The 13,755-nt window shown below is 43.4% G+C and overlaps 1 protein-coding gene across 1 annotated transcript in view; it reads left to right on the forward strand.

Annotated features, from left to right (window-relative positions):
* The window catches only part of ASAP3 (ArfGAP with SH3 domain, ankyrin repeat and PH domain 3), a 75,103-nt gene extending 61,625 nt beyond the window's left edge, over positions 1 to 13,478 (forward strand). Inside the window, exons 16-26 of the mRNA XM_029287348.1 lie at positions 46 to 140; positions 1,560 to 1,740; positions 2,411 to 2,496; positions 3,456 to 3,571; positions 4,252 to 4,319; positions 4,699 to 4,800; positions 6,204 to 6,432; positions 6,870 to 7,143; positions 9,335 to 9,506; positions 11,985 to 12,107; positions 13,166 to 13,478. Coding sequence (XP_029143181.1) covers positions 46 to 140; positions 1,560 to 1,740; positions 2,411 to 2,496; positions 3,456 to 3,571; positions 4,252 to 4,319; positions 4,699 to 4,800; positions 6,204 to 6,432; positions 6,870 to 7,143; positions 9,335 to 9,506; positions 11,985 to 12,107; positions 13,166 to 13,240 — 1,521 coding nt within the window. The 3' untranslated portion in view covers positions 13,241 to 13,478. The remainder of the gene's footprint in view (positions 1 to 45; positions 141 to 1,559; positions 1,741 to 2,410; positions 2,497 to 3,455; positions 3,572 to 4,251; positions 4,320 to 4,698; positions 4,801 to 6,203; positions 6,433 to 6,869; positions 7,144 to 9,334; positions 9,507 to 11,984; positions 12,108 to 13,165) is intronic.
* The last annotated feature ends 277 nt before the right edge of the window (positions 13,479 to 13,755 follow it).

Consider the following 13,755-nt stretch of genomic DNA (forward strand, 5'->3'; position numbering starts at 1 on the left):
TTCCCTATCTTGCCAGTGACACAATGGCTCTTGTCTCACTTACAGCTGGCAGTCAGCATTGGAAATGCCAAGTTTAATGAAGTCATGGAAGCCACCTTGCCAATCCAGAACAGCCCCAAACCTTCTTCGAGCAGCGATATGTAAGTGATATGGGCATTGCTTTGGTGGGGGCAGAGTTGGGATGGGGGATGGCTTTGGAGACATCTGATGAGGACAAGCTTGGGGCAAAAACATTCACCCGTTTCTTAGTCTTGCTATTTTTTCTATATTTATTTCCCCCCCCCCCAAAAAAAAATCTGCTTTCACCAATAGGAAAACTTGAATGTTGCTACCCAAGCTGTGCACAATTTTAATAAATATAAATGTAATAAATAAGCAAATAATTGTGACTTTGCAATTTAACTCTGATATTTAGAAATCTGCTCCTTTGCTTTCCCCAGCTGAATGCTTTACCAGCCGTTGTCTATCAAGACTATCTTATTAGCCATGGATCTAGCTACCTGTTAGCCATAGATCAGAATTAATGATGGATGCTCTGTACATAACATCCATTCCTTCACATGTGTAACATTTGGAGTCATGCTTAGCAGCAGTCTTTAGGCTTCAAAATGACTTCCCCCTGGACGATACATCTCTGCATCACATCCACAGCCATCTCCAGTCCTTCAAATCTTGGCAGTCCCTGCTTCTAAATACCAATTACTTGAGGACTAAACAGTGGGGATGGATAAAGAAGCACCTGCCCATTGAAAGTACAGTGGTACCTTGGTACTCAATTGCTTTGAAACTCATCAAATTTGGTACTCATCGCATTTTGACTTGAAAATGTTGTCCTGGTACTCATTGTTTGTTTGGTACTCAATGCATGAGCTAGAACTTGTCGGTGTCAGCTGCCTTGTGACTCACGGCAGTATTCCTTAATGGAAAAAATGGGTTTGGTATTCATCATTTTTGGTACTGATCACACCTCCCGGAACCAAGTAGATTAGTAATGAGGTACCACTGTAATAGAAGACAGGGCTGACTGAGCTGAGCCCTTCTTACGAACCTCTAAGGCAGGTGTCCCCAACTTATGGCCTGTGGCCTGGTACTGGGCCGTGGCCTATTGGCCACCAGGCCCCGGGAATTGCGGTAGCACCGCCACGCGGGCATAGCAGCCCCATTTGTGCATGCGCGGGGATGCTAGCACCACCACCAATGTCATGCAGACACACGCAGCCCGTTTGTGCATGTGCACAGGTGCCAGTGCATGTGCCGTGGGTGTGTGCAGCCCCTGTGCACATGGAGCCTCAAGCGCGCACATTTCCCTGCTGCTCCCTTTCCTTCCAGGACATCAAACCAGAAAGTTTGGGGAACTTTGCTCTAAGGCAAAGGTGGGGAACAAGGGCCCCTTTATGACTTGTGGACTTCAACTCCCAGAATTCCTGAACTGGCATGGCTGGCTCAGGAATTCTGGGAGTTGAAGTCCACAAGTCATAAAAGGGCTTTTGCTCCCCACCCCTGCTCTAAAGTTTAAAAAAAAAACACTTTTGGAGAACTTTTTCTCTTCCCAAATGCAGGAATACCAGGAAGGAATTCATCATGGCAAAGTATATGGAACGCAAGTATGTCCACAAAGCTACCAAGGAAGATCCTTACCGAGTTTGGGAAGCTATCCGAAGCAGGGATCTCTTGGCACTGCTCCAGGCTTTTGCTGAAGGCCATGATCTGTCCAAACCCCTTGTGAGTCCTGAAGGTCAGGTAAGTGGGACAAAGCGTGAGGCCCAAGAAACAGAAATCAGCAAAAACATGGCTGCTTTGAGAAATGACCTTCACGTTTCTGATTTTTATTTAGATTTTTTTTTTAACATAAAAGTTTTCATCTTGAAAACAGGCAAGTTTTATTGTTCCTGGGCACTATAGTGATCCAAATCTTCTGAGGGTTTGGTTTTTAATAATGGCTATTTTAAAAAACTTCATTTTTTGTGGTTTTATCTGGCTAATGGCCACTATGGCATAGGTGTTATAACAAAAGCTCACATCTGACACCTATGAGGCATCCTTTAATATCAACTTAGGATAGTAAAGAGCCCTGGTGGTGCAGTGGTTAGAATGAAGTATTGCAGGCCAACTCTGCCCACAGTCTGGAGTTCGATCCTGATGGGCTCAAGCTTGACTCAGCCTTCCATCCTTCCGAGGTCAATAAAATGAGGACCTAGATTGTTGGGGGCAATGTGCTGATATTGTAAACTGCCCAGCAAGTGTTGTAAAGCACTATGGAGTGGTATCTAAGTCTAAATGCTATTGCTATTGCTATCAACTTGATGTAATATAATTCAGATGTCTTTGTGGTTCACTTTTTATTTTTATTTTGGTTTGACCTCTATCATAGAAAGTTTTGCAGAGTGTTTCTCCTTCTTTTTTCTAATAGGAACAAGGTGAACCAGCCTTGCATTGGGCAGTACGCTACGCCAACAAAACTTCCCTTCCATTGGTGGATTTCATTATTCAGAATGGGTAAGTCTTAGACTGAAGGATTCTTGTTACTGGATTCTGGGGCCTCTTCTGGGAAGTCTTCTTCTGCTCCTAGTATGATTTGTATTGAGGGAAGAGTAAGAATTAAACTTACTAGCCTTGGCCACATGTTTTCAAAGAAGCAAGTATCTCTACTTATTTAGACTCCTGATGCAGTTTGCAATAGATGCTGCCCATTTTAATTCCTTCTCACCCCCCAAATTTATTTGCAACCTTCAGAGATATAAGTTGTAAAACTTATTGGAAAATTACACTGGCAGAACTGGGGAGAAAAGGGTGGCTGTTCAAACAAAGCTATGTTTCTATTTGCAGTTCACTTTGGAAGTACAAATCTATTCCTTGTGCAGAATGTGTCTTATGTCCATTTTAAGAACTGAGGTTTTCCATGATTTACAGCAGGGGTCCCCAATCCCCGGTCCATGGACCAGTACCGAGCCACAGCATGCCAACAAATGGGCCGCACAAGCAAGCAAAGCCCCATCCATGGGATGCAGGCAGCACACAAAACCATGCACCCTCCGGTCTGCGGAAAAACCTCTCTCCACGGAACCGGTCCCTGGTGCCCAAAAGGTTGGGGACCTCTGATTTACAGAACAGAACAGAATATGATTCTTTATTGGCCAAGTGTGATTGGACACACAAGGAATTTGTTTCTGCTGCATAAGCTCTCAGTGTACATACAAGCAACGTGGTAACTTATGATCATAATCATAAAATACAATCATCATAAATCATAAGATACAATATCCGATAGTCATCGGATATTAAATAAGCAATCAATATAAATCATAATAAGATACTAAGTAAAAGCAATCTTACTAAATAAGTAACATTTAGTTTTATTAATTTATTAATATGAATACATCAATAGGATACTAAATAAAAGCATATATAAAAAAACAAACCTGAAATTTGCCACTTTGCTATCCATCTGTACGTAGGGGAAATCTGGATCGACCCACTATAGATGGGAACACAGCCTTACATTATGGAGTCCAGTATAATCAGCCCAATTGCATCAAGTTGTTGCTGAAAGGGAAAGCTTCCACAAATGCAGGTAGGATGCTCACCTGGCTGGAAACTGAGGGAGAAGGATTGGTAACTTCAGAGTCTTATTGCCAAGGAGTTTGCCCCCGATCCTACCATAAGGCAGAGCGATGCAACCAGCTTGGATGGCAGATGGCCAGAAGCAACCCTCATACATTTTCCTCCTGAGCTTCTTGTTTATTCTTGCTTTCTTGGAGGATAAATTGTGTGTGCCAAGCTTGTTTTATGGCCCCAAACCTGCCTATTGTTCTCAGCATGATAGAAGACTGGAGCCCATTGCCAGGGCTAGAATAAAAATAAAATATAGCTGTCTGGTCAGGTCCTGTCAATGGAATTTTGCAGGCTGGATGAGAATATTATCCTTTGCAACATCTTGTAAAAGTGTAGATTCAGAAAAGTTTTTTCCATGGAAAAGTTTGGGGATTCTTTAAAAAGAAATGCTTTCTTTGATCAGTTGAATAATATGGTGGGCAAATACTGGAAGGTTGGGTGGCTGGGCTTTGATGAATGTAATACCATCATATTTCTATTAAGATACTGTATATAATAAGCTTAATGTGATTATCCCTATGAAGTGCAAATGTCTACACACCACACAGAATTATGATGCATCTGTCCTAGCTGTTTGTGGAGCACGTTGTTTGAAAATCTCCAGATTCAGATTGGTGTGTCTTTTTGGTTCTTCTCTAGTAAATGCAGCTGGTGAAACGCCTCTAGATATGGCAAGAAGATTCAAGAATGCTGAATGCAAAGACTTGGTAGGTGGAGGTAAGGGGGCCTAAGACCTTAGGTGGGAGAATTGTGCCTTCCAGATAATGTTACTTCACAATAGCCATCCTCTTGACCAGTGGCCAGGCTGCATTGACAACTTTCCTACAGCAGGAAGGTCTCAGTTTGAAGAATACGTAGACTGAGATGTTGGAGAGAGCAACCAGTCAGAAGGTCTTTGATACTGGGAGAATCAGACCCTGGATGGGAGCTCCAAAGGAGGTGGGCTTTTCTCAGACTGCTGTCTAAGGCAGAGGATTTCCTCTGCATGGTGTCAGCCTGGAGAACGACATCATAACCTTTGAAGAAATAGAAGAACCTCTTAGATGATGAACTGACCAAGGATGTTCTTTTATCCTTTTGTGATAGCTGGAGCAGGCCCAGGCTGGGAAGTTGGCTATGCATGTGGACTACGACTGGGAAACTTCTCAGGAGTTCTCGTATGACAGTGAAGATGAGCTAGATGAAAAGGTGCTGGGATAACAATTCCATTTGTTTTTGTGTCACATCATATAATGTTCCAGGTGGGACAGTCCCGTGTCAGTTTTCCTTTCTATCAAGAAACATGGCAGTGATATTAAAGCTTTGTCTGTAGCTTCCTTCAGCTTCCTCTAGCTGGTTGTGAAAAGGAACACCAAAAGGTTGGTTGACCTTAGGCTGTACAAGGAAGGATTTTATAGAGGTCTTCAACACATTGGCTGCATTCCTTCAATGTTCTTAAGCTGGTGATTGAATTAACCCATTTTCTACCGAACCATAAATTGACCAAATAAGCTTGATTTTTCATCACAAGCTAAGCCACCAAGATTCCCCCTAAACAAGCTCAGTATATTGTACAAGTGCATTTGCTAAATCTTATCAGACAAAAAAGAAGATGTCATCAGCACCTGGCCTGCTTTAGCATATTGTGAGAACATAGCCAGATTGACTCTTGCTTCAGTAATAAGGTCCCCATCTTCTCCTCATCTAACTCTCTGTGTTTCTTTTGTCTTCTTACTTCTACCCAACTTCTGCAAGCTTCAGTTTAGAGGACACACGTGTTGCTCTGTCAAGCAACAGTGGGGTATTTGGCTTCATATTTTGCCTGGATTCACCCTAGGCCAGTTGGTCACAATGAAAAATAAGATGTTTGATTAGATCAGTGGTTCTCAACCTTTTTAATGCCGCGACCCCAACCGGTCGTAAGTCGAGGACTAAACCGGTCGTAAGTCGAGGACTAAACCGGTCGTAAGTCGAGGACTAAACCGATCATAAGTCGAGGACTAAACCGGTCGTAAGTTGAGGACTACCCAACCGGTCGTAAGTCGAGGACTTTCCCTGGCCGGGAGCGCCGCGCATGCGTGGTTCCGCCCCCTGCGCCGGCCAAGGCGTAGCTGGCAAGTGGCAGAGACGGAGCAGGCTGACCACCAGCTGGCCCAGCCCAAGGGAGGTAAGGCACCCGCCGGAAAAGGGGGGAAAATGGCGGACAAAAAAAATGGCGGACAAAAAAAATGGCGGACAGCCTTGCTTGGCGACCCCCGTGAAATGGTCGATCGACCCCAAATGGGGTCCCGACCCACAGGTTGAGAACCACTGGATTAGATGGATCTTTGGCCTGACCCTACCATGTTCTTCTTAGCTTTGTTTTTCTGGTGTCTGCTTGCTTGTGTTCCACCAACCTTCATGTTTGCCCTGTTCCTATTAATTTGTTTCCTTATTTTCAGTCTTAATAGCATGGAGGGTATCAAGTGCCATAAAGTTATTGGATTCAGTTCTTTGGGGAAGGGTTGGATGGTATAAGAGTACTGGGAATGGATGAAGGAGAAGCAGAAGGTATACAGGGCAAGTGACATAGGGCTCCAGGTGCTGATGACTTCTTCTGCTTTGTCACATAGATTAGCCCACTGCAGCGATCTTTTGGGTCTTCACCATCTCCAACCACCGGCCAGCCCACTCTCTTCTCTTCAAATCGGTGGGGCTGCTCTGGCATGGATATCAGCAACAAGACCTACGAGACCATTGTGATCCCTTTGCAGTCTGGTCAGAGAAACTCAACCAGTGAGAAGACCCCACCACCATTGCCGCTCAAAAAGCCCCCCAAAGGGAGCAGCAGACCAAAACCAGGTGAAGCAAAAATGTTGGCAAGCCAACCAAGGGAAATGTCAAAGCTGTGCATTGCCATCCCATTCATTCCAACAGGATGCTTGTAGCATCCTTCCGGGTTGTACAATAATTTTTTACAATACGTATTAAGAATTTGGACTGATATATTCTAGTTCAGGGCTGAGAAATGTATGATCTTGAAAGTATGGTTGAACTAGAGTGCTCAAGAACTAGGGCCCAAATGACCAGTGATATGAAGTGATAATACGTGAAATCTTGATGGGCAACAAATCCCCCATTACTCTTCAAATGGCTGGCTTCATTGCCATGATAAAGCAACTATTTAAAGCAGGGATGTCCATCCCTGTCATCCTGTAGATTTCAATTCCCAGAATTCCCCAGCTAGCATGGGTTTAGAGCGTCTGTTCCCGTGAGTGATTGTTTCCTTTGCTTTCCAGATGCCTCTGAATTACTACCCCATTCACCAGACAGCCCCGACGTTTGGAACTCATCGGTTTCCAGCATCTCCAGTGTGTTGGAGGGTGGCCCATTCCGGCAATCACCCAACTTCCGTAACTCTATGGAAGTCAAAGGCACAGCCTATTGGGAAACCTGCTCTGATGCCGAGGGTGCCGCCCAACGGCGAAGATCAGAGCCTGTCCAGATGATAGCTCTGCAGCCTTCCCCTGGAACCTCTCCTGAACCAGGACAGATGCCCCCAGTCAGGTTCAGGTGAGACCAGAAGTTATCAGACCAGATTGTTGCATGTTGTCCATGAGAAGGGTGGCCATGTACATCTCATAATAAAATAAAAATCAATCAGTTTTAAGTTGAGCAGCTTAGTAAGTTGAGCCCTGGTGGCGCAATGGTTAGAATGCAGTACTGCAGGCTAACTCTGCCCATAACCTGGAGTTCGATCCCGACAGGCTCAAGGTTGACTCAGGCTTCCATCCTTCCAAGATCAGTAAAATGAGGACCCAGATTATTGGGGGCAATACACTGGCATTGTAAACTGCTCAGAGAGCGCTGTAAAGTACTGTGGGGTGGTAGATAAGTCTAAGTGCTATTGCTATTATTAGCAGCAGTTTACAATGTTTGTATAGTTTTCAGCTAAAATCTATGGAAGGACTTGGGTTTCTTCTGTTGTCTCTGATTAAGCCAAAGCAAGCCAATCATATAATGGGTTAGGGTAATGAGAACCCAGCCACTACAGTTTGTAAACCATCATTAGTAGCTCAGCAAGTAAGGAGCCAGGCAACTGGAGTTTATTGAATATACTATGAGTAACCAGACTATGAATTAGTGCAGTATGTAGTCTGGTACATACTGCACTGTCTAATTTAGAGAATAATTTCTAGTTCTCTGTGTTTGCAACCCAGCCATTTTCCCTGCATGTCGCATGAACCAGGCTGTTGCATTAAGCCTTCCATAGCATGGTTGTTTTGCTTACATGTCACATGAATCTAGCTGGTGGAGAATCCAAGCCAGGTATGGAGCTTCATATGTTGCTTACATGTTTGAATCCATTGCCATTGACACAATAATAGTTTTCCTTATGAAGACGGCCAGTATTTAATTTCTCAAATAAACAAACATACTGTAATATTTTTACAGTATTTGCAAAGGAGGGGCATTGAGGAGAATCTTCAGTAATCTGGCAGCTTGCTTTAATCAAACACCACTATAAAAGTTATATATAAATAGATCCAAAATTAGGCCATATGCGTGTTGTTTCTAATATTACTTCCTTTTAATAATATCTATTATATCTATTTAGGCTTGCACCTTCTAGCCATTCATATCTATAAAAGCATAATCTCTCTCTTCAAAAAAGTAGGACTTCTTTTTAGTTTAGATATTAATTCAAAATTGTAACTTGAGAAGATATCCTCCCCGTTCTTCCTGCTTGCACACATACATTATTGTAACATCTGTACCAGATGTGGGTTCTGTCCTCTACTATAGGTTTTGCTGATAAATCAGTAAGGAGAAACAAAATAGGCTTTTGACCAAATCTTTGACCAAGCATAAAAAGGAAAGTGATTGAAGAAAGAAAAGGAACATGAGAATAAACAAACAAACAAACAAACTAGGAATCAATTCTTAATGTTTGGGGATTTCTGCAATGATGATTTATGATGAGAATGGGTTGCAAAAGAAGAAATGGAGAACACCATCATTCTCAAAGCAGATTCTTTTCTTCTTCACAGAAAGTCACTTTCAGATACTCTGTGATGAAGCGGCTCTCCTGCCTATCTAGTTAACAGTAGTAACAGTGGCAAGCCTGAACAGCAATGACTGTTTGTTATACTTTGCTGTGCATTTTCTGATTTGTTCCACTGAAATGTTTCATATTCTAGCATGCTCCTGGCTTACTGTCTCACATCTTCCCTGATCTGCCTACTTCCTGGTTCCATCCGTTGCATGTCTTCCTTGGAGCTCACCACACTTTGGCAGGATTCATATGTCAGGCTAAGCCACAATGTGGCTCTTTCGCTTTTGTCTTTGTGTGGTGTTCAGACAGCATGGCTTGGAAGTCAGTGCTTATGGCATAGCATTCTGTCTGAATTTAAATTCTGGGACCTGTTCAATGCAACAAGATTAAACACTAACTCAACAGAAGAACTTCAATCATTGTGCTTGGCCAAGTGACTATTGAAGAATGGAAGGGTTAGAAAGCAGCTCGGAGATCATCTACCCTTCTGCTCAGTGGAGGAACCCACCACTGGAGCATCCCCGAGAAATGGCCATTAAGTAATTCTTCTGAGGAAGCCTTAAACCACTCTTACCATGAAGGTGAGATGGACCATGAGCTTAGGCGGTCTATTCCCCATGCTGAACAGGTATCCCTTTCGACAGTCACACGAGAAGGAACTCCCCACCACCAGGAATGATTTCTGAGACAGCTTCTTTTCTCCTACAGCTCAGAGAGCACCAGGTCCTATCGACGGATTAGTAGCAGCTCGATGGGTAAATTTTCTGGCACCCCCCTTTCCCCGCAGAGCCCCGGTTGCCCAGAAGAAGGGCCTTTGTGCAAAACTGGGGTGCCAGGGCCAACGCCTCTGCCTGTGCCAACGCCAAGAAGATTTGCTCCAGTGAGTTGTGGAGAGACAGCAAGAGGTCGTGATTTTTTATAGCTTGAGCAGCCTGGTCTGGAGTTGGGGGTCTCCTTTCTAGCATTATGCTATCCATAGTATCACTGGGCAGCAATCTGGGCTCGGTTATAGATGGGTGTCCATTTCAGCCTTAGAGCTGATGGCAGCGATCTCAGAAAGCCGGGGGAGAGACGTAGTTGGCATCTTCCTCCAAGTTTCAAAATAAGAACACATGCCAGGAGGCAGTGATGGATCTACCATGTGTTTTGTAGACCGTAGCGGGTGTAGGGTAATATTGTGCTGGCAAGGGAGAGCAATTGCCTTTGAATGCCCATTTGTGTTATGGTTCCAGGATCTGAAAGGCCTCCCTGTCAATTTAGACACATATGAGGATGTGTCAATTTTCCATTTTTAAAGTAATGACTCCTCCAGCTAAAATTGTTGTTCATTTATGTCTATGCATATAAAATATACGAGTATCCTTATAGCCAAGATTATCAAGGAGGAGGGGGAGGTCTTAAAAGACAAAAATGAGAGCCAGTTAAAAAAAAAAAATTAGATCTATAGTAAGACTTAGACAACTTGTGACCTGTTGAGTCCATCTGTTCAGAGATATTTCATTATCAAATTCCTCAGTGCGTTCAATTCAACAATAACAGAGCACAATAATAGGAAATACTGGGATACATTCAGGATATATTTGACTGTTGAACTATATAGCATAGTCAAACATCAGCACAGGAAATGTTTTATGGCATTTGATACAGGTAGTTCTCGACTTACAACAGTTCCCTACTTAGTGACGTTCAAAGTTACAACAGCATTGAAAAAGGTGACTTATGAGCATTTTTCACTCTTATGACCGTTGCAGCATCGCCATGATCACCTGATTTACATTCGGATGCTTGACAACTGATTCAAATTTATGACAGTTGCAGTGTCCCAGGGTCATGTGATCCCCTTGTGCAACTTTCTGACAAGCAAAGTCAACGGGGAAGTCAGATTCACTTAATAACCGAGTTACTAATTTAACAACTGCAGTGATTCACTTCACAACTGTGGTAAGCAAGGTCATAAAATGGGACAACAACTGTCTCACTTACAGTAGCAACATAAATGTTGGGCTCAATTGTGGTCGCAAGTTGAGGACTACTTTGTATTATGTCATATTGATCATGACCATGGCGGATCTGAAGGAGGCGGTGTGAGACAGAGAGGCATGAGGGGTGCTGATCCATAGAGTGACTGAGGGTCAGATACGACTGAATGGCTGACGGTGACATAATGATCCTGTTTTAGGATCATTTTTATGCCACAAAATGTTTATACAATTTGCCAAATTTCAATTCCATGGGAGTCACTGGTCCCAGATTTTGGACTTTTTTCAAAAGTTAGTCCATTTGAAGGACCTTGGCTGAAAAGGTTTTTGCCCTGTGATGCACCATTTCACCCAGTTAGAGATTATGGGAATGAGGATTTTGGTAGTATATAGATGCAGGGAATGGCAATAAAAATTAAACCCAGATACAGCTAGTCCTCAATTTACCACAATTGAGCCCAAAATTTCTGTTGTTATGTAAGACATTTGTTAAGTGAGTTTTGCCCCATTTTAGTGACCTTCCTTGCCACAGTTGTTAAGTGAATTACCACAGTTGATAAGTTAGTAACACAGTTATTAAGTGAATCTGGCTTCCCCATTGGTTTCACTTGCCAAAAGGTTTGCAAAAGGGAATCACGTGACCTTGGGACACAGCAACAGTCATAAGTAAGAGCCAGTTGCCAAGCATCTGAATTTTGATCAGATGATCATGAGGATGCTGCAAAGGTTGTAAGCAGTGGTGGGATTCAAATATGCGAACAACCGGTTCTCTGTGTGGATGCCGCTTCCGGAAGTCCATTCTGGGCCTGGGCAACAAAAAATTAGCTACTGGTTCTGCCGAAGTGGTGCGAACCGGCTGAATCCCACCACTGGTTGTAAGGGTAAAAAATAGTCATAGGTTACTTTTTCAGCGCCGCTGTAACTTTGAACTACCACTAAGTGAACTGTCTTAAGTCAAGGACTGCCTGTATTGCATCCTGAAGGAATGTAAAGACCGCCACTTCTCTACTGCTGCCAGAATGATGTGAACATCCCCATTAATTTTCTAGGAATTGTGTTTGACTTTTCTTGCAGCTTTCCTCAACCTGGGTCCACATGTACGGACTTCTCCCATAATTTTCAGCGATGCTTATGCTGGCTGGGGAATTCTGGGAATTGAAGTCCATACATTGCCCAAGTGGGTGCCCTGTGATCAAACCAACTGAGAGAGATTTGGTGAAGGTTCCTTATGGCAGAGAACGCCCCATGCTGCTGCTCTCATGCAACTTTGTTTACACCCAGCACTGCTGTCACCTCTCTGCCTCTTCAGCCATAAAAGCCATCTGGGGAAGCAAGGGATCTTGTCATAAAACTGATAATGGCTGTTCTGCCCTTCACAGGCCAAAGGACGGTTAAAGCGAGTCAAGGCTTTGGCTGACTGCAAAGGGGGCAAGGCCCGGGAGTTGACTTTCTCCAAGGGCGAAGTCATTGTAGTAACACGGGAAGAGGATGAACAAAATTGGGTGAGTTTTGCTGCTTTTCCTCAGGGGGTTACGATGGTAGTGCAATTTTCCTTTTAGCTTCAGAAGAGAAGGAGAAGCTTGTTCTTTAGAGAAACCACTTGGGAAGCATTCTTGCAAAGGACACTCAAGTTCTAGTCTAGATTATGATTTTTGTTCATATTCCCCTCCAAAACTAATCTCCTGCTTACGCGCAGCCCCTGACTTAATATAGGAGAATTTCATTTTATCTTTACCTGTAGATCAGTTCACTTTTAAGAGCCATTTTGGGAGAAAGGGGAGCTAAAAATTCAACATGCAGAGAGAGTAAAGAAAATGACCTCGATAGAGACATGCATAAGCTGTTGGCTAGGGAAAAGGGGATGCAACTTCTAAGTCCAGACTACATTTGGAAGTGGCACATCCCTAATTCACTAATGTATAAGATGGTCAAGGCGCTTGAGCACAATCAGGCTTGCAAGATTCTCTTGCAATAGCCAAACTCAATAAAAAATAGTTTTAGCTTTCCTGCAAAGAGGATTTCTGGTTTACCTAATCGACAGTGGTTCTCCAGCTTTCCCAATTACGAAATTCTCATTTAGGGGATCTGTGTTAGAGCCATTATTTTACTAGGCAAATGAAAACAACCTCCCAGCTTTTGCACTCTTCAGCCTTTCTATTAGGCTTTGATCCACCAATCCTAATTTGGTACCTTCCAGATGTGTTGGAACTAGAATTCCCAAAGTAACTAGAAGGTGCCAGCTTGGAAAATGTGAACTCAATAATAAATGAAACGAGAGGGCGAAACAAAACCTCCCCAAGCAACTGAGAACTGAGGTGTACAATCCTCTTTGGAAATAGAGAAATCTTTGATACCACCTGCTTTTTCCAAGCCTTTGTCCTCTGCTAAAAAACAAGAGATTTTGAGCAGACCTCTTACATAGCTGCAGATCTAATAAAGCAGGATTGCTTCACATCCAGTTCTTGTCATTTTTCCTATGGGAAGAAACTGGGATCAGAGCCTAATGTGCTGCTGCTTTTTATTTGTAGTTGCTCACCCTCATGAGATGTTTTCCTTCCAGGTTGGATTCATTGAAGGTGATGGCACAAGGACAGGTGTCTTTCCCTCCAACTTTGTCCAGCCATTGCAAGACTGAGTGGACCCAGATTGGTCTTCTCTGAAAATATTGAGGCAGCATGATCTGCTCTGGAGATGGACAAGGTGTAGAGGCTTGCTGGATCTCCACAGAGCCTGGTCTTCCATGGGATGTCATTTCCTTATTCGGTTCCATGATAATGTTGCTAGGAAGAAATGGTGGAATCTGGATTTTGAGGCTCATTTTTGTAGACAGAAAGGGGAGAGGCCATGGATAAAGGACATACATGTCAATATGACTTGATGGACTACTTTTTGTCTTTTTAATCATGGGGGGGGGTAGTATGTGACATTCATTGTGTAATGTGGAGACTCTACTCCTTGCCATCCGATCTCATTCAATGTATCCTGTGCCCACTTTGAGCTTTGGAGGAATGGATCCAAGTTCTCCAGTGCACCATTTGGTTTTATACCACTCTCAGTTTCCATGTCAACAGCCATGAGGGAGCAGAAATATTTAGAAAGTAGTTTTCGGGGGGGGGGGGAATCGCAATGCTGAAGATTGTTTTGGGAAGC

The sequence above is a fragment of the Protobothrops mucrosquamatus genome, unplaced genomic scaffold (assembly GCF_001527695.2).
Source record: "Protobothrops mucrosquamatus isolate PMUCROS unplaced genomic scaffold, P.Mucros_1.0 scaffold_23, whole genome shotgun sequence".
Classification (NCBI taxonomy): Eukaryota; Metazoa; Chordata; class Lepidosauria; order Squamata; family Viperidae; genus Protobothrops; species Protobothrops mucrosquamatus.